We start from the raw sequence: 19,941 nt of genomic DNA, 5'->3' as shown, positions 1-19,941 counted from the left end.
ACATTATCTCATTCGTTTGGTTTGCATCAAGGTGGGCGAGATGAGATTTCCTTCCACGAGAAACCTGAAAGTTTTAACTAAAATTCGAATTTCCGTAGGCTTTCCAGTACAGCATTTTACACTGTCACACATTTTAAACTTTTTAAAGTGTCTGCACGACACACGCCACGTCGTGGCACGTGTGCTGCGGCCGCGCTTCGGCTGCTCCGTGGGGCGGGGCCGCGCCGGGCCGAGCAGAGCAGAGCAGGCGAGGCCGCCCCAGCCGCCGCTGCCCCGGACCCGCCTTCCCGCCGCGGGGCCCGGAAGGGCGGGCAGCAGGAAGGAAGGAAGGAGGGCAGGGAGGAAGGGGAGGGAGCGGCGCGGCGGCAACATGGTGAACACCAGGCGGGCGGCGGCGGCGCGGCGCCGGCAGCAGGGAGCGCGGGCAGGCGGTGGCAGCCCCGGCGATCCTGATGCCGATCCCGCCACTGCGGCGGAGGTGAGCGGAGCCGGGGGCGGGCGGCGGGCGGGGGATCATAGGGCACGCGGCAGCGGGCGAGCGGTGCAGCCTCCGCACGGAGCGCGGGGTCGGTGCGCGGCCGCGGAGCCCGGAGGGGCGGCGGTGGCGGTGTCTGCGCGCCCGCCCGCCGTGCCCGTGCCGCAGCCGGCCCCGCGGGAGGGCAGCAGGCGCCGGAAGTCGTTAGGCCATTCAGCGGTGCGAGTTAAAGGTAGGCTTTTTTCCTTTGCATCACAGATGTTTTGGCATTTCTCTGTCACTTAAAATAGTATTTAGCAGATCATACCTAATTTTGCGGTTGCTGAGAGGCCAGTTTGTTCGTAAAAGCAAAATTGCTTTTGGACACCATTTTGGGGCACATTTTGACAGTTGATAGTATTTAGTGGTTTATAGTTGAGGAAGTCTTTGAATATTTCTGAACTCTTTTTTTGGATTTGCTTCCCCTGATAAATGACAGAACTTTTTAGAATTAGGAGATACTTCTTTATATTTCTTAAAGAATGTGTTTGTTTCTTTTCCTGCCTTGACCAAAAGACAGTAGAGAGATATGCAAGGGATGGTTTGTTAAGACTTCTCCCACACAGGGCTACACAGAGACGTGTAATATGTTGTCAGTTTAAGTAGGTTTATTTGAAAGGTTTCTTAATGATTTTTATAGCATTCTTTTTATGTAGTTATTTTATCTGTCAATACCATACTTTTTTTTTACTTCCTTTCTAGGTGGGATCCACTGAAATTAGTACTCCTGTGACTAGGAGGATGACTAGAAGAACTAAATCAGTTTGTAAGCCAGAGGTGATTCAGGAATGTCAGTTTGAAGAGTTGGAACATGCAGAAATGAAATCAGATGTCACTGATAGCTCAGAGATGCAGATTTCTAGGAATGAGAACACAGCTGTTCAGTCAGCACAATCAGTTGCTGAACCACAAGTTGATGGAGATGTGTCAGAAGCAGAATCAAACTGCTCTTCTGTGTCTGGTCTCCAGACACCCTTGTTTGTAAGAATAACACGAAGGCGACAAATTGTAATTCCTTATCAACCAGATTCTGCTGACAAAAAAAGACATGACAATACAGCTTTTGTAAGTAAGTTAAGTAGGATTCTGGATGAAGATGATGTCTCTGAAGCTGAGTCTTGTTCCTCTGCTGTTTCTGGTGTCCACGTACCTAATGTTACCACAAGTACAAGGAGCAGGCAAAGCAAAAAGAAATTGTGGCCAGACACAGTTCGTGAAGCCCAGACTGAAGATACTTCTGATGCAGAATCGTGTTGCCTAAGTTCTCATGTGGAACCATCTGTCACTACCAAACGAATTACTAGGAGCATGCAAATGAAATCACAAGCAGAAAATACTAAGCAGACTGAGAAAAAAAATGAATTTGTTTCAGAAGATGAGAATTTAATTGAGGACGCCATTAAATCTGAGCCCATAATAATTTCTGATTCTACACCTACTGCAGAACTTGTCTGTGACACCGAAGATGCTTCTACCCTCATTGAGAGTAATAAAGAACCCAATTCACCTGAAAGTAAATGTGCTTCCAAATGTGCTAATGCAACCCGGAGTGAAGACACAAAAGAAGAGGTTTTAAGTGATGTGACATCCCATCTTACAAAAACAAAACAAAGTGACACTAAATCACCTGTGAAGAAAACAATAAAAAATACACAGTCTGTTGAGATAGACCATTCAGAAGCAATATGTGACCAAATACAAGAAGATAACAGTAAAATACTTGGGAGGGGGAGGAAATTAGAGTGTGTGGCTGTTTCTTTGACTGACTGCATGAGTCCTAAACAATTTCTAGAATCCCATGGACAAGTAGCACCAAATGAAAGTAACGAGATTGCAGAATGCAAAAGGGCAGATACTGACGCAGATGCACAGCAGTCTGTCACATGTGCTGATAAATTGAGGAAGAGTAAGCAAGCTAGTGCAGTGAGCAGCCCATCAAAGGACGTGGCTGTTGCACAGACAACTGAAAGCATTGGTATAAGCAGGATGCTCGAAATTGGTGCAGACAGGGGTGAAGACCAAACAAAAGAACATGAGGTATCCCACAGCAGTGAAAAATCAAGCAGTGGTAATGACTCTGTTGCATTGTTTCTGAGCAACAGTGACAGTGATGACTCTGAAAATAGCGATGTGGCAGACATAGATACAGTTGATGAGAATGTGTGTCACACAAAGTCATATGAGAGAAGTCATTCCCTCAAAAAATCTTTTAAAAACGGTTCGCTGCATGTTGAAGGTCTTTTTGTAATTGATACTGAGCCTGGCACGAGTTCCAGCCAGAAGTATTATCTGGATGATGTAGACCAAGACAGCGATGCTGAAAGTAAGCATGAAGGAGGTGAAGAAGGTAAAGAATCAGATTTGGAAGAGGATGAAGAGGAATTGATAGATGAAGATGAAAAAGATGAAGATGATGATCTGTTGAAAAACAAGGTTGACGTGTAAGTATCTTGCTGGGAATAGCTAAAGAATCTGCATTTCATTTAAGCATATGCACGTTAGAGTATGCACATGAAGTGCAGAATAAATAAGAGAGTAGTCTCGATACATTTATCATGTTGCTGCAGAAAATGGTGTTGCACATATTATAAAATAGGAATATGGTCCATAAATTGAGGGCTTGGGATTTTTTTCAGTTTTGTATATAGTAGGAACAGGAAATTTTTTTGGCATCTGGAGGCCTTGTATGTGTTCAGCTTAAAAAACAACGTGAAACTGGGTTAAACTGGTCAGGCTGACTGAATTGGTTATCCAGGTCACAGTTTTGTTAATTTTTTTTTTTTCCACTTGAAATGTAGATAACAAAAGGTCCAGTAAATTCCTTACACATTGCCTGATTAAATCATACTTTTTAAATAGTTGTATATAATTTTATGTGTTGGTTCTTGCTGTGCTGTGGATGGTGACACTTCAGGTGAAACTTAGCATGGAGTCAGAATAATTTAGGTGAAGTGATACTTCTTGAGTTCTTGTAGTCCAGCTGCTGCTAAAATCCCTTCATATGTTTAAAGCTTAATGCTCATTTCTGTTAGTTAAATTAGTCTTAAGCTAGTAGAAACCTTCAGGTAGGCCAGAAGTCTTAGCTAAGAAAACTTAGCCAGGCATTCAGTGCAAAAGCATTATACAACATCAGTCACAGTTTGATAGAAAGTTGTTAAAGGGCTTGTATTAAGCATTCAAGCCACAGTAAATACCTGTTGTACCTCTTCAGATAATACCATCTTTCTCCATTGTAGTTCATAGCTTTTAAACATTCTTGTCATCAAAAACAGCCATTGTACATTGTGGATGCATTCCTTTGGCTGCCTGAATGAAGTAATGAAACAAATGTGAACATACAAACTTTGAAATATTTCATAGAACCATCGGGGCTCTGAGCCATTGACCAGAACCCTCTGGATGCAACCATCCAACCACTTTCTTATCCAAGCTTAATAACTTTGTTCCTAGTGTGGTTTTACAGACAAAGACTTAAACATTCCTACAATGAATTCTAGTTTCTTCATACTTCCCATTAAGAGTTCCAGTATTTTTACCACCAATATGTTTGGGTTTTTTCTCTTTAGCTAGCAAGCTTGTCAATGTATAGAAGGATGCTGGTCATGAGTTCTTCTGGCAAGGTTAAGCAAATTTAAGAATTCAGTTATACAGAAGATTATTTAATATCTAAAATGAGAGTGCAACATTAGAGTTAATATGACAGATTTGTGGAAGTGATTCTACAGGTATTTTTTAATTTAAAAGTTTTACTTCATATAATGGCATGAATCACCCTCCCCACCTGTCATTTCAAAATTACATATTCTAGATAACAAGACTTAAAATCATTGCAGAACTGAACCAAATTGGGAAGAATAAGAAAAATATTTTTTCTGTTCATCTTCCTCAGAGGACAGTAGAAGGTTTAGTTGCATGCATGTTACAGTGTTCTAATAATTAACTATTTCTCCTTTAGTTTACATCTTTCCAGTAGCATAGACCCTGGTTTGAATATCAAGAAGCTTGGAGGTTTATATATCAGTTTTGATGCAAAAAATCAGAAGCCTGGATCAAGTGTAATTGAAAAACCGAAGGAGAAGAAGAAGGATCGGGTAATGTGTTTACAATTATTCAGTTATTTGGGAGTACAGTAACACAAAGATCAAAGTTAATCTAGGAAGGTTAGTTTGTTTGATTTGAAAGAAGTATCCTTGCTATGGCTCACTGAGAACTTGCATTCTTTTTGACCAAAGTGTGGTTTTACATTTGGTTTTAATGGTGAAAGTTTAAATATACCTGACTTTTCAGAAACTGAAAACCAGTGCAAATTTCAGCATTACCTTGTAAAATAAACCAAAGTTGATTATACCTGGAGTTTTGCCTAATGATACACAAGCTTAAGGTCTGCTGACAAGATGCTTAGTCCATAGCCAGAACGAATTTCAGTAAATAAAAGTCTGTAATGTCCCTAGTATAAAATCAGCAGTTTTATTTCAAAAGCACATATTGATGTAAAGGGAGTGTGTGATTTTTGTTGAGACTCTTTTCTTCGGCCCATCTATGATAGCCCTCTTTACTCCAGAGGATTTGCTATCTCACTTCCTCGAGAGCAAGTCAGCTGCTTTCTGTTGCTGTCTAGTGTTCTATTTTGAAGATCCCTACTGCTCGTGCATTGCATTAGAATGCATGCTTAGATTTTGCATGATTCCTTCAGTAGGTTCTGTAAATACAGTTAAGCAGTAAAATTCGTATCAGTGAGGTGACTCTCTAATGTTCAAAAAATTTCTTAACAGCTCTTGCAGAAGAGTGTAATAACCCCAGACTTTGAAAGAAAGGAATGTGTCCCACCTTACAGGGAATCACTTCACCAGCTGAAGAAACAGCGCAGGGTAAGTGAAGAGCTGCTAATGCCTCAAATAACAAAACAAGCTGTGGTAGAAAGCTGCATGCTGGGACTGTTTGCATATCCAGGCCTCACTGGAAATGGAGTGATGAACTGCAATTTAGTGTCTTCTTTGAACTGTCCTGTGAAAAGCCATCCTTTTGGTATGCTCAGTATATGCTCAGTACATATCTGTCATTCATGCAGTGCTGATAACCTCCTTTACAATAGTGGTCCTAAAATACGTGTTTTAAAGGTACATATTTACATTCTAAATGCTTTATCCATCTTTTGCAGCGAAGAGTTCCCTGTTCTGTCCCATCCTAGTTGCTGAATGCAAATTCATTGTTCTTGGTATTACATCCTAGGCAGAGCGAGAGAAAACAGCAGGTGATGGCTGGTTTGGTATGAAAGCCCCAGAAATCACAAGTGAACTGAAAAATGATCTTAAAGTTTTGAAGATGAGAGCTTCATTGGACCCTAAGCATTTCTATAAGAAGAATGATAGAGATGGTCTGCCCAAGTACTTCCAGGTAAGGAAGCAGCAGAAGGTGGCATTGTACTGCAGACGTTTTGAACAGCTGTTTAAGAATACCTAATAATGCCTATTTTGTAGGTAGTTTTTATGTTGATTTAATTTCATATCTCAATTATTAAAGTATTTTGATTACTTGGCTGGAGTTTGCAGGAGTTTGCAACTGTAATACAATTCTGTATTACATATGTATATGTGCTGTTGATATTTTTAGTTTTGGCTGATCTCCTAGTAGTGAACAAATACCTTACAGAATCCATATTTTGAATGCTCGGAGGACTAGATTTTCACTGCTTTTTTGAAATACTGGCCTTTTTAAACAAGTGTGTAGAAAGTAATTGGCTTTTATTTTCTTACTAGCTAATACAGTTTTATGGCTACCTTTGTGATAAGCTGAAATTTTTGTTACTTGTAGCTCTCAGCTTTGAAATGGTTTGCATAAATAAAGAAATTACTATGGAAGCTATAGAAATAGGCCTCCGGAAGCTTTGAATAGTTAGCATGCTTGAGGAAATGTTTTCATTTCTCAGAATATTACCACTTCATTCTGAAGTGTGGAGGGTGTTGTATGTTTTGAAACTAAAAAAACTTAGACTGAAGAGTTCCACATAATTAGATCCATGTAGGTTTATTTTCACTGCATGAAACATGTACTCTGTGTATCTTTACTATTAACCTGACTTACGAGAGCTGACTGACATGCTGGTTGGAAAAAATGTGATGCATTTCAGGATGAAACCCTTGTATTAAATTAGCTGCTGTGTAGTCATCTAGCAAAACCACCAGAAGGAGAAACAGGAAAAGGTTTAAGGGGGTCATAAAGGTTTCCTTTCCCTTATGTTTAAAAGTTAAAAGCTGGATTTCATTTATGAGTTAGTGTTGATATAGCACTCCAGCATTGAAAACTGTAGTCTTAAAGCTCAGGCCTTCCTCTCTGCACTACACAAGGACACCAAAAGTGACTCTGCATACAAAACGTGACTTAACTTATTTTGGTATTTGCACTTTTATTAAGCAACTGTCATTCTCATCTGCTCTGTAGGTGTCTTTACACTTTTTGCTGGGGATTTAAAAAAAAATGGCAAAATAATTCACATCTTGCTGTTCCTGTATTTTTGTTTTCTAGGTTGGAACTGTAGTTGATTCTCCCATAGACTTTTACCATAGTCGAATCCCTAAGAAACAGAGGAAGAGAACAATTGTGGAAGAGCTGCTTGCAGATTCAGAGTTCAGAAGGTATTTAAAAGTAGTTTTGCAATTCTAATATCCCATGTAAAAGAGGAGTATTTTTAACTCTGAAGCCTTTTTTGGTTTTGTTCAGCTTGTATGGTGATTTTTTATACTTCAAAGAAAAATTTTTAACCTTTTAGTGCTTCCATAGTACTGCCATTTAGAAGGCCTAAGGAACAGGGGATAACTAGACTGAGAAAATGTGTATTTCATCTTCATAAAAGGGTGTTACCCAACTTGGGTCATCACTATTGGCAGCCACTCTTAAAGACCGAATTTTTTTTTCTTGGCATAATTGATAGAAAAGAGCAGCCTGTAATTCTGTGAATGTTGCTGTTATTTCCTTTTATAAATATGTCAGTCTGCCACCTGTCATGGGAATCAAAATGTGCTAGAAGACTTACTTGAAGATTATGATTGGGTTAATGTCTGCATAACCTACAGTTTTTGGAGTAGTTGGTCCATTTTGGTATTGGTTATTACATGATGTTGATCTGCATTTCTCTTTTCACATAATGACATGTTTTCTTTGCAATAGTGCATGATTTGGATTATAGATTTAATTTTGTCAGGCTTGTAAATTAACTATATAAAGTTGGGAAGGCAAGTTACTATAGCTATTTCTTAAGTAGTTTTCTGGTTTGACCTGATTTACAAGGTATTTATTAGAAAGTAGTTTTAAAAAGTAATGTATTTGAAATTTGATCAGTTAATTTATGTGGTAGCTAATTAAGGGCTCTAATCATACACTTCAGCATTAGTGTAGATACTTGCCAGATTTCGGTGTTGCATTTAAAAACCTCAGCAGTGCTCATTGCCCAGCGTCTGTTGTATTCATTGGTGCAGGTCCATAAGAGTCTGTGTTAGCAGAGCTAGCAATTCACATTCAGTAAGTATACCCTGCTCATGGTTTAGTATTCACCTCACCTCAGTTTTCAACCTGGAGTAGAGTAAGGTTTATTGTGGGAAATGAAGTTGCAGGGAGCTCTCTCACAGAGAGTGTGGCAAGAAGGCACTATAAAAGTGGGTGTAATTTCTTCATGGTATTGTCAAAATTGCTGAGTCTTCCCCTTATGAGCAGTAGCAGTGTTTCAGCAAAGTGTCCAAAATATGATAGCATATGCAATGAAGGCGCCCCTATCAAAATTAATGACAAAATTCAATCGAATTTACTTCCAAAACTAATTTACCTGCATTTATCATTGATCCAACTGTTGATTTCCCTTCACTTATGCATAAGTGTATAAAATCAAAGAATCTGATTCAGAAAACATTCAGAAAACATTCAGAAAGCATTCAGAAAACATTCAGAAAACAGAGAAAACTCAGTTTGGAAAATAATGTGCATAGAGTACTGTCCATGTTATCTTTTCCTGAACTTTGGTTTGCCATGCTTAAAAGTAAATTATCTATTTTGTTCAGATATAATAAAAAGAAGTATCAGGAGATCATGAGTGAAAAAGCAGCTTTTGCAGCAGGGAAGAGGAATCGGAAGAAGAAGAAATTTCATAATTAAGAATTGAAGAAAAATACCAAGCTGGAACAACTTACTTGTTATAAAACTTTCTTGCAGAATGCTTTGTTTGTGGTGTTTTGTTTGGGTTTTTTTAAGATTGCAGGTCATGTGCATATTGAGGTTTAGGGAAATACTTGCTGTGAGAATTTGGTAGGAAACTTTAGGAAATTATCAGGTATCTAAATTTAAATTAATTTAGATTTTTTAAATTACTTTTTATTTTAATTAGTATTTATGTTAGAAGATAATTATATGAAAGCATGTAGTTAAATCTGAGTAGAAAATACAGCTTCACAGATTGTGGTCTTCTCAGGCTTCAGACTTTACATCAGTTAATTAGTAAATTCATTTTAAAGTTATATTTGTAATTCATCTTGGCACATATTGTGTGCCAGAACATATTTTTCCATGTCTTGTCGGAGGTGCTGCTGGCCAACACTGTAATAGAAGGTATTGAAAAATGGTTTGGTTGTGAAGGGTTTGTTTCAACATTGACCATAATAGTATAGAGAATGTCCTGGAATTCAGTGCCTACACATACACTTTTATATTCATGTGTGTACATATTATATATATTATTTAGAAGATTAAAATTACATATTACTTAATAAATAATATAAATAAGTAGTACTTATATCTAAAATTTTAACTGTCATATGTTGCTTTTATTAATTTTTACCATTTGATTATTGTCTAATGATATTTTTGAAAATAACTTGACATTGGCATCCATTATCTAGGATGTGGTGTGCAGATTGTGTCTGTTAGCTGACCTGGCATAGTTCTGAAGGTGAGCAAATGGAGTGAGTCTGGAAGGCCTCTGCTACCATTATAGAGCCAGAGATGTCATCGGCCCAGTTCCCCTTTACTGATGGTCACGACCTTTTGTGATTTTCAAAACTGCTGTGGTATTTGGTTGGTTTTTAATGACCTGGTCATTCTATGGCTGTTACAATTAGTGTAATTTAGTTACTGCCTTGTAGCAGAAAAGATGGATAATAGAAGAAATAAAACTGGCACTACATTGTCTTAGGTGGATTGGGTGATTAGGGTGTAGAAGTCACTATCAGAGGACCAGTGGTCGATTATTTCCTTACCACAAGAAAACTGAATTTTAAAGGTTGCAGGCCTTAGGCAAGAAGGGCTTAACTATGTTCTTGACTAATACTTAACCATCAAGTTTTCTACTGAGAAGAAGTAGGTTTTTGAGGGATTAGTTATTTGTGCTGAAATGAGCATCATGGTATATATTGACCACCAACTGAAGTTTGAAAGAAATTTTTCTTGGATCCCTTTAGGGTGTTTTTTATCATCCCAAAGTTGACCATAATGTTTTACTACCAGAAACAGACAGGAATCTAGAGTCCTTGAAGAGTCTTCACTGCCTGGAGATGAATGGTGTCAAAGTAAAGCAAATTCATTGGGAAGTATTAAACAAGTATAAGTAGAACTGCCTGTCTCCAGGTCTCAGTTAATATGCACAGGCTATTTAATGCAACTACATTTATGCTAATATCTCAATTCCCTGTAAATGATAAAAAAGCCAGTAAAAACAACTGTGGTGTCTTGTTCTCCAGCTGAGACATGGAATACAAAAAAAAATTAATACTGAACACTGATAAGAAAACAAGGCACCAGAGTAGTTGTAATTCTGTTGCATCCTGGGGTGTTCAAGTGCAACTTCGGAAAAGCAGGCTGTGACTTTGAAGGACCTTAAAAGAGAATGCAAGCTGTGGTGTCACACAGCAAGCAAAACACTATGTGCCTGTTGCTCAGGCTGCTCAATAGCTGCAGAGGTTACTTCGTGTGCAGCCTAACTAGAAAGGGATTTGGTTTGTGTTCTGTATCCTTTCCTTTTTTTGATTTGTCTAATCCCTTCAGTTTTGTCCCACACTGTGCCCAGCAAGCGCCCGTGTTCTGTGCAGACGGGGTGAGATGTGCTGGGAGCGTTCCCAGGGCTGCAGGGTGGTACTTGCAGGTTGTGTTGGCTGGCTTTGCCAGTCACCTTGGCCTGAGCTCATGCCTCAGCCTCTGGTAGATGAGGCACTGGACTGAGCACCTTTCCTGAACCACCGGTTTTCATTAAAGCACAAACAGGGGGGCTTTGAAATTGGCATCAAGTGTAAGGTGCTGGAGAGAGTTAAACCCAGATACACCATGTGATTGCCTGTGCTTATCAGATTTCTCTGAAAACACATAAAAACTTACGTGAAGTTTTGCCTATCACTTGCAAGTAGTATTTTCTTTTAATGGCTGTCAAATATTTGTGTTAACTTTTAATTCTGCCTTTACTGAGTGTGATGGTTAATGTGCCTGATTGTGTGTTTCATTTTCAGATTTTCTTTTATTGCTTTTAAATAAGCATTATTACAGTTGGAAAGTTACACCTGCAGGATTAAAAATAATTTATCAAGAAAACCCCACAAATTTATTAATTCAGGAATAATGTCAGATTAATTTATTCCATTCTGAGCAAAATCAAAGTGGTTTGTTTATTGCTGCTACTATTCTGTTTTACCACCTAATTTGATTGCTGTATTTAAAATGGCTCTTCATCTTCTATCTGTAGGTATGTGTAAGTCAGAAAAGATGGTGTTAATTACGGTGTTCTGTTGACTGCGTTTTGAGGGCTTATTTCGTTGCTTGAAAGTAACCAGAAATGTATCACGGTGACCCATTGTTACTGAAGTGCCTCCAGGAAAGAGAGAGTCTTGCTTTTTCAAGTAAAATTACTTTCCATCCTGGAAGCGTAGCGGCCCCACTGGGCTGGTTGTCGGTTCTGACCGCTCTGGCCGAGCTCGGGCCGGAGGAGCAGGAGCAGAGCCCTGAGGGCGGCGGCGGGCCCGGGAGGAGACGGAGCAGAGCCCTTCTCGTGCTTGGCGATGGCGGCTGGTGCCGCTGTCGCCGCCCGCTTCTAGCCTTCCCCAGTCAGCCAGGCACGGCGGGAGGCGGGCCCGGAGAACCTCGCTGACGGCAGAAGCGCCAGGCCGGCGGACCGGATACCTGCGGCGGTAAGGTAAGGGACGGAGAGCGCGGGGGAGAGATTTCCACCCAAAAGGCGTAGGGGGCGGGGAAAAAATAAGAGAAAAAGAGAAGACACGACTCCGCCGGGACTCGAACCCGGAACCTTTGAATCCCTTCAACCCTCTAGAAGTCCAATGCGCTATCCATTGCGCCACGGAGCCACCTGTTGGAATCGTCGCACACCGCTTATAGAGCCTGCGCGCACCGTCACGCGTTAGCCCCGAACGTTCCGGCTTTTTTCCTCTCTTTTTCCGATTTTGTTTTTCTTAAACAGTGTGAACAGGCTTATTCGTACACGCCGCCACGTAAATGAGTCTCGCGGCAGCCCTTGCGTGCTGCCAGAGCGCTGCCCACGGCCCGGGTGGGGCCCACGGCTTCCTGTGCAGCGCTCGCCACACGGCTGCGTCCTCGTTTCTTACGGAAGACCGACTTCATCAGTGATCAGTATGAGATATGTGTTGTCATCCCACTCTGGCGTTTTCAGTATTGATCCTTATGCTTGAGGGAATATAATTATAATCCACAATCGTCTTGTATTGAGGAACTCTTCCTCCAAACGTCTGTAAATTCTGAGTAGCACTGCCCTTCCCCCGTGGATTCAGAAAGAGAAGATTTTTCCATAAAAGCTGTAATTATAGTCTGAAACAAGTCCGCGATACTATTTTTTGTAACCATGAGTAGGCACATTAGAAACCCCAAGAACCAAGAGTCTGAGGTTATTTTTTCTTTAACCTTCCCACCAGTATATCGCAAGCGGAGCCTGCGGCCTTCTCGACGAGGGGGCGCGGGGCTGCCGGCACCGCCTCCGAGGAGGGCTCCGGGCAACGAGGCCTGAGCAGTAAAACTCTCTGAGAATCTCATGTTGCACTTTATCACAATTTAAAAGTGCACGTATCCGTAAGAGTGGAGAAACACATGTAAATAAGCACACCCTAAAATCTGAGGAACCAAGAAGCTAATCATACCGATGTAAAATAAACTGACTCGGATACACAATGCCCGAGGCATTGCATCCAGGGCTGAGATACCGCAAGTAATGAATAACCGAGGTGACTCAGGCACTCCGGCCGTGTGTCCTGTGATTCCCGGGAAGCCAGCTGGTGTGCCTGCAGCCGACAGTAAGCCAGAGCTCTTGAGCTGGCTTATGACTGAATAGCTCCTGCACTGCTGCCCAGCAAAGGAGGTTGCTGGAAGGGTTCAGTAGTTACAGCGAGTACCAAATTGGAGGTACATCCCCCACACTAACCGACTGTAAACAAACCAAGAATCACTAAGCTACACCAAGTACAAGATTCAGACCAGGTCTGGTCGAATTTGCAAGCTCTGGGTCCTGCCACGATTGTTCTGTTATGGACAGAACTCCTCATAGTGCTCCGGGTAAAGGAATGCAAAGTCTGGGAAGTTTGACTCCTCAAAGCCCTGTACTGTATAAAAGAAACAGAAATCATACTTTTAAGAACTGAGTTGATCTTCTGAATAATAAGCTTAAGTTTTTGTTTGTGCAATTCCAATAAACCACTACTAGGTAACTAAGAATCACTGTAAACATCTTGTAGTTTGTGGACACCTGGGCACGTTTATTGTGGGGTGCAGTGAGTGTTGGTGTGATCTGGTAGTGTGGCACCTTTGGACAGCACGGCACTAAGTGGCTGCAGATGGTGAAGAACCAGAGAAGCATCATTGGTTTTTGTCACAAGGCTGGTTCTGAGACTGTAAGAATGAAGAATGGTGATGCTCATATGATTGCTACTTCCCCTCATGTTTTCATTTTGGTTAGTTGGCTTATAAAGGTAGATAAGCCATCTGCTGGTTCCATTCCTGCAGGAAGACTGACTGGGGAAACGTTTGGAATTTTTCCAGAAATGTTTCAAAATATTCAAGTAATTTTGCTTTTTTACTCTGTAAATGTAGTCCCGGTGCAAAGTCCACCTTTGCGTTTGGACAGCAGATGGAGCTACTGCATGAGAAACAGGGCAGCTCACGGGTCACGAACTTGCAAAATGTGGTCATAGGCAAAAACGACAGATCTGATTAACCTTTGCTGGCGCCTGGACCCGCATCAGTCCTTTGGACTTTCCCTCTTCTGGGACTGTCTAAAGTCCACTTCTGTTGCAAGCTGGCTTTCATTTTAGCTCCTCTTCAACTTTATGTTCTTTTTCAAGGAGCAGAAGTTACTTGGAATAGAGTTGTGCTGGTTTTAGTTACTGGCACTCAGAGAAATTTTGCTGAGCTCAACGAGGTGCCTTTTTACTAATTTTTAACAGGAGGAGAAACTGAGGTAGGAATATCTTGATACAAGACAGGAAGTGTATCAATGGCAGGCCAAAAATATAATCATCATATAGAAGTCTCCTATTGATTAAAAAAAATCTAGACGTTATTTATGAAATTGAAGTGATATTTGAGAGACTTTTTACAACATGGGTTTCAACATTAACTCCTGTTAATGTACTGTAGTGCTATGTACTGTATATCCATTGGTAATCCATTATCTTTTGGTAAGACTTGAGCTTAAAAATTTATTAAAATGGCAATTTCCATATTTGCAGGGCTGCCAGAGATGTTTGTTGGGAGTACCATCACCTTTCTTTAAGAACAAGTGTAATTAATGCACATGTTGAAAGCAAGAGGTCAAAGAAAGCTGTCATGCATTAATTACCTAAACAGGACCCTTACAAAATCTGTACATTTCAGGGGGGATTACTACAACGCTATTGCTCCAATGATTCACCTGTGTAGTGCAGCAAGAGAAAGCATTCTTCAATCTGTCAGGAAAAAGTGCTGGGATGCACAAGGTTTGAGGATACTAGAAAGAACTCTTTCAGGGAGGGTTTCTTTTGGTAATTTACAATTTGATTAATTTTTTTCCATCTATTTGTTAACATGAAGATAAATGCTTCACATGGTAGATGCTTCTGCATCTCTGCCTTTTCCTCAGTGAAGGCTGTAATTGCCATGTGACTATCAGGGTATTGGAGAATTTGTTTGCCAGGCTGCCAGCAAGCAGGAAGCTGTTAAGAACCTCTTCCAATTCTCTTGTTTATGGTCGTTGTTGGACTAATGCATGTTCTGTCCTCTCGAGTTTGTTTGGGTAGACAGGAGAAATGCCCAAGGGCAGTGCCTTTGAGGATTTGGGGAGACATGATCACTTATGCCAAATCATCTTTACAGGGGATTGTAATGTTAATTGTGTAGTTCTATTAACAGATCAGGTGCTACAAAGCCATTTACTTTGAGTGCCAAACCTAAGCAGTCATATAGCATCTCTCAGAGCACTGCAACAGGGCATTTGGAGAAGTCCCAGCTAGTGCCTCCTGCCAAAAGTGGAGAACATCCAACTTACAGAGAGATGGAAGTCTGTTTCAAGACAATTTCAATGTTTCCTGTTGTTAATTTGATCTGTTGGTTTGGTTTAGTTTTTTTTCAGAAATGCAAAAGATTTGTGTCAAACACCCTTCAAAAATATCCAAAGTGATGCCTTTCACTATATTTAGAAATTCTATTCTTAAAAAGCCCCCTGTTTTGTTTTTCTTAAAAATAATGATTTTTTAAATAATATTTTAAAAATTTTATGCTTTTTTCTCCCTGTGACTTTGCTTAGCAGAGTTATTTGCTTGCTTGGTGGGCCTCCTCTGCTTGGAAGTTTGTTCATGTTCTAAAGCTTAACACAGTGAGAGTTAGCTAGGAATATCTTTTCAGTGGTGCATTATAGTTCTGCATTTCCCTCATTTTGTATGCCTCTGTATTTCAGAAGCATAATTTTTGTGCATTTCTGCTGCCAAAGGAGAGCCTGTCTATATTGTATGTCTTCTGAAAATGTGTTCCTAGGCTTTTTATTAGCATATCAGGTTTGGTAATAAGCTCACGTTTCTCATTTCTCAGTTTCTCATGCAGCTGTTTTCAGTGTCCTTTTGCCTACTTTCCTCAAGTTGTATTCTGTGCTAAGTATTCCTCTGTAATGCATTTCAAATTAATTTTCTTAACTACACCTACCCTTGATCTTTGACTTCCTTGTGTTAGGATTTCTGTTTATGCTGCAGTTCTCCATTTCCATTTTGAGTGGTTCCACTCTTTTTTTGTTGTTGTTGTTCTTTTTCTTTTCTATTTTTTTTCTTTCCTTTTTTCTAAAAAAATCCTATACATGTTTTCATTCACTTTATTTTTCTGTGAGCATTTGTTCTATTCATGTTAGGGTATTTGTAAAAAAAGTTTCTTTGGTATTATGAAATTTTATCTAGTCTCTTTTTATGTTATTTATAATTTTCTGAGCAAAGTGATAAGAAATTTTTGTCTCAATTTTCAGATTTATGGGGAATACACATCGCTTTACCCTAAGTGCCAAAGCAGTCTTAAAGACTACATCCTTGAGTTAATAATTATCAAAGACAAAGTTGACAGTGCAAAATTTTGTTCTTGTCTTACATTTTGAAATCTAGTGTAACCGTTGGGGCTTTTATTTATTTAAATTAACACTAGGCCACTGAATATTTACAGTCCAGTTGTTCCTTTGCAGCTTTGCAGGTGACACTGTAACTCAGCTCCTCTTGTGGAGTTCAGGAGAAGAAGCGTATCTGTGGCCTAGTGATTTAATCCTGAACATCTGGATTTTTATTCCAGCTGTGAAACTACTGCGCTGGCTGACTGTGCGCAGTCTGATGCTTTTTCCTTTCTGTCAAATATGGACAGCAGTTTTGTTCTTATTCCATGTGGTGTTATGCAAGCCAGTCACCTGCAAGGTAACTTAAAAAATTTGAGATTAAACTTCCTCTGGAAACTCCTTATTATAATCTATTTTGCTTGTCACTTCACATTTCTCAAAAGTGAATGGCAAAAGGTAACAGAACCTACACAGATGACTCAGCTCCTTTTCACCAAGTTTCCCTTCTCCTGTGAAAAGGGTCACTAAACTCTCCTGGGTAACAGAGTTCTCCTGTTCCCTGCTTACTCAGTTGCTTCCTCAGCTCCCTTACTTAGTTCTTCATTTTGTGAGAATGAAACAGTCGTATTGTCCAAGTTATCTTGAGACACTGATTTGTGCTGCCTCTGCAGCAGAGCATGTTTTTCATTAGAAGCCCAACAGCAAGTATACAGATTTGGGCGCAGGACTTCCAAAATAATGGAGAGGAGTAGGAATGTTTCTCTAGCATGCATACTAAGGTACAATACTTTGAGATTATTAATATATTAATTTTGCTCATCATCAAGTATGCAGGTTAAAAAACAGAATTTGAATGTACAATTAGAAGGTAATGAACCTGAAACAATTAAAGCCCGCTTACCTTCTCCTGCACTGTTTACATTTCTGTCCTCGTCCATGTGCTCTGGGAACGATGTGTGGTGTTTAAGCAGTGGTGCAGTGCAGTCATCTGGTTCAGTGCAGGAATGTTTTGTATGTGAAAACACTGGGTTAACTTCTCTTTTGAGTCATTCTGAATCTGAACAAAACCAAGCAGGGGAGTTTTTTCAAGGTTATATCAATGTTAGTAAGAATATTATTTGGCCTGGAGTGCTTCGCTTTCTGTAATGGACAGAGTTGGCATGATGCTCATGTTAACAGAGAAAACTGGTAATTTTTGCCAGCCTTTCTTTTGAAGATGCCCCTGGTTAATAAATCTGGGCCTTAAGTGTTGACAATACCTTTCTTTTAGAGGAAAAATAGCTTTTACTCTGTATTGAATGATATCTTTTCTGATTGGGATAGAAAGAGAAATGGCTGCAGACTCCTGTCTCTTTGATGAGGGATGTTAGTATCATGGGGTTCACTGCTCTTTTTAAAAATGTCCCACAGTGTGGCATTAGTACAATCTGGACTATTTTTCCTGGCAGCTAAAAGGTATTGTGGGGTCCCAGTGTCCTATCACTGCTTGGATCATCACTGGATACTAGATGTGTGCCTAAGGTTGGATGTGTGTAGTCAGTGCCATTCCTGGAAGGATCTTGCCAGGCATGTTCTAAAGGGATGAAAAGCGTTCATTCTTGATTAAATATTGCTCAGTTATGAATACATATAACGGACTCAGTATTCCATCTAATACTGACTGATGTAATTACGGAAACAGTTCTATTTTAAAATAGTGTCCTTTTGTCCCTCTTGTAATTAATAATATTGCACAGGCTGAGAATCTACCCCTGAATTATAAATACACTCTTCTCCTTCCCCCAACAAGTTTTTACTAAATCTGTTTCAAATGTATGTTGATTTTACTGTACTGGAAATTTTCAACAGACTTACCCCTCTGTGGACTTTCAAACCAGTAAACGCGGATTGTATTTTAAAGGTTTAATTGTAAATTTGCTTTATCTACTTGGATATTCACTTAATGGAACTGGATCAGAATTTATTGATTTTTGTAGCTAAGGTCATTGTGCAATATGAGGTTATGGACCGGATGGCAGAATTCCCAAATTCTAACCCTGGATGTGTCTTGGCCCTGCAGCATGGCCAATGCAAGCCATTCACATTTTCTTGTAGGTAAAGTGAGGGTGATATCCAGCTCTTTGTTCTGGAGGATTTTAGCTCCATAATATTTCTATGGAATTGACAACTCTTTGATCAGTATCCATAGCCTTTTAATTGTTCAAGCACATTTTTCACCCTTCTCACTCTTTTACTCCTATTCTTTTACTCCAGGTGTGAAGGAAGTGTGACTGAGCACCAGACCCTGCACAGGCACAGTTGTGCAGAGAAGATGCTCAGCAGCTCTTGGTTCACACACACAGTGGACAGGGAAGGTTACCAAGCACCTGTACTTCAAAGGAGTTACCTGTGGATTCTCTGTCTCCTTTGAACAAAAAGATGTCACTAACAGGACATCACTGCTGTCTTAGGCCTCTTGTATCCCTACATGCTATCTGCCAAAAGGGAAATAAATCTTTTCCAATTTCACAAGTAACAGAAACATCAGAGTTACTTCTTGTGAAAATGAGCATTCTCTTATACACAGGTAGAAATCTGAAATTATTTTTATAGTAAGAGAAGACCTCGGGGCTTTTTTGTGATATAATTGCTACTAGCATGTAGATCAGAGATGCACAGGAGCTAAGGAGCTAACTGAGGGGAAAGAGCTGTGGCAGGAGGTCAGCAGGCTTTGTACTATCAGGAAAAGAGAAGAGATCAAGAGAAATCAGATGGAGAGCATTGTTACTTTTGGCAAAAGAAGAGAAGGCTCCTTCTCTGCCTGCAGAAGTGCAATCACATAACAAATGTGGTGCCCTGGGAAAAGATGAGGATGAGCAAGGACCATTGGGGGAGGCATCAGAGCCAGCTGAACCTCAGCCAAACATCAACAAGAAGAGTAAAAGACAGCTGATAGGCATTGGAGATTCCCATCTGTAGTGAATGGAAACATTTATCTGCTACCGTGGTGTGATGTTTTGGGATGTTTGCTGAGTGCCAGGATCCAGGATACTGCAGAGAGACTGTCAAGGCTTGTCGGGTCCTTAGACTTCTGCTCCTTGCTGAGCGTCTGCGTGGGCACCAAGGACATATCAGGATGGACAGTGAAGCTGTGGGACTGAGGGGTGAAGGTTACAAGGGCCCAGGTCCTTTCAGTGAGCAGAAGAGGTTTGGATAGGAAAGAAGACATCCTGAGGAAGGGTTATTGTAATCTAAAGAGAAGTGACAATGCAGGGTCAGTGAAGAGATGTCCTTAAGATAAGGGAGGATCTCACTCTTCCTGTGTGAAAGCAGGGGAGCTGGGGCCCTGTCCTAAATGCCAGTACGTAAATGCTTGCAGCATGGAAAAAAACCAGAAGGAATTTGATGTTTGTGCACAGTTGGAAACCTAAGCTGTCATTAGAAATAGCATAACAATTACCTGAAATGTATACTTTAGTTATTACTTTCTAAGTAATTTCTAACCTTTTAAAATTCAATTTGATGATATCAACTGGTTTTATAAAACAAAATATATTGCAGAATTCCAGTTGTAGGTAGACTGACTCATGGTTAAGTGACTTGGTCAAATATGTCTGCCAGTTTCTAGCAGAGCCAGGTCAGCTCTGACTTCACTACCTGGAGTTTTACTCCAATCTTCTTGTTCTTATTTTCCATCTATAAAATTGTATAATTAATGTGATTATATAATGCAGTTAGACCATTATTTTCAGAACTGTAGATCTGCCAAATTTATTGTTAGTTGCAATAGATTATGCTCATTATTTCACCCAGATTTACCATCTTGTACTGGCCAAGTTAAAATCTGGTTAATTCGTATTAAGACTTAATTTACCATGTGTTGAAGATAACAGATGTATGTAAG

The 19,941-nt window shown here is 40.1% G+C and overlaps 2 protein-coding genes and 1 non-coding gene across 4 annotated transcripts in view; 2 read left to right on the top strand and 1 right to left on the bottom strand.

Annotated features, from left to right (window-relative positions):
* Positions 1–360: 360 nt before the first annotated feature.
* Positions 361–9,685, top strand: DNTTIP2 (deoxynucleotidyltransferase terminal interacting protein 2). Its single transcript, XM_039556130.1, has 7 exons — positions 361–478; positions 1,217–2,955; positions 4,470–4,605; positions 5,287–5,382; positions 5,744–5,908; positions 7,037–7,146; positions 8,563–9,685. The coding sequence occupies exons 1-7, from the start codon at positions 371–373 to the stop codon at positions 8,654–8,656; spliced, it is 2,448 nt and encodes an 815-aa protein (XP_039412064.1). The 5' UTR covers positions 361–370; the 3' UTR covers positions 8,657–9,685.
* Positions 9,686–11,755: 2,070 nt separating this feature from the next.
* Positions 11,756–11,841, bottom strand: TRNAR-UCU. The gene is given in 2 exon segments: positions 11,756–11,791; positions 11,805–11,841. It is a non-coding gene; the product is annotated as a tRNA-Arg (tRNA).
* A 1,976-nt stretch (positions 11,842–13,817) lies between these two features.
* BCAR3 (BCAR3 adaptor protein, NSP family member) overlaps positions 13,818–19,941 on the top strand; it is a 95,059-nt gene continuing 88,935 nt past the window's right edge. For both annotated transcript variants that reach the window (XM_010409126.4, XM_039556129.1), the window contains exon 1: positions 13,818–13,958. The gene's annotated coding sequence lies outside the window, so the exon portion shown is untranslated. The remainder of the gene's footprint in view (positions 13,959–19,941) is intronic.

This window comes from Corvus cornix, chromosome 8 (assembly GCF_000738735.6).
Source record: "Corvus cornix cornix isolate S_Up_H32 chromosome 8, ASM73873v5, whole genome shotgun sequence".
Lineage (NCBI taxonomy): Eukaryota > Metazoa > Chordata > Aves > Passeriformes > Corvidae > Corvus > Corvus cornix.
Note: the sequence above shows the minus strand (reverse complement) of the source record. Positions and strands in the feature narration are given on the sequence as shown.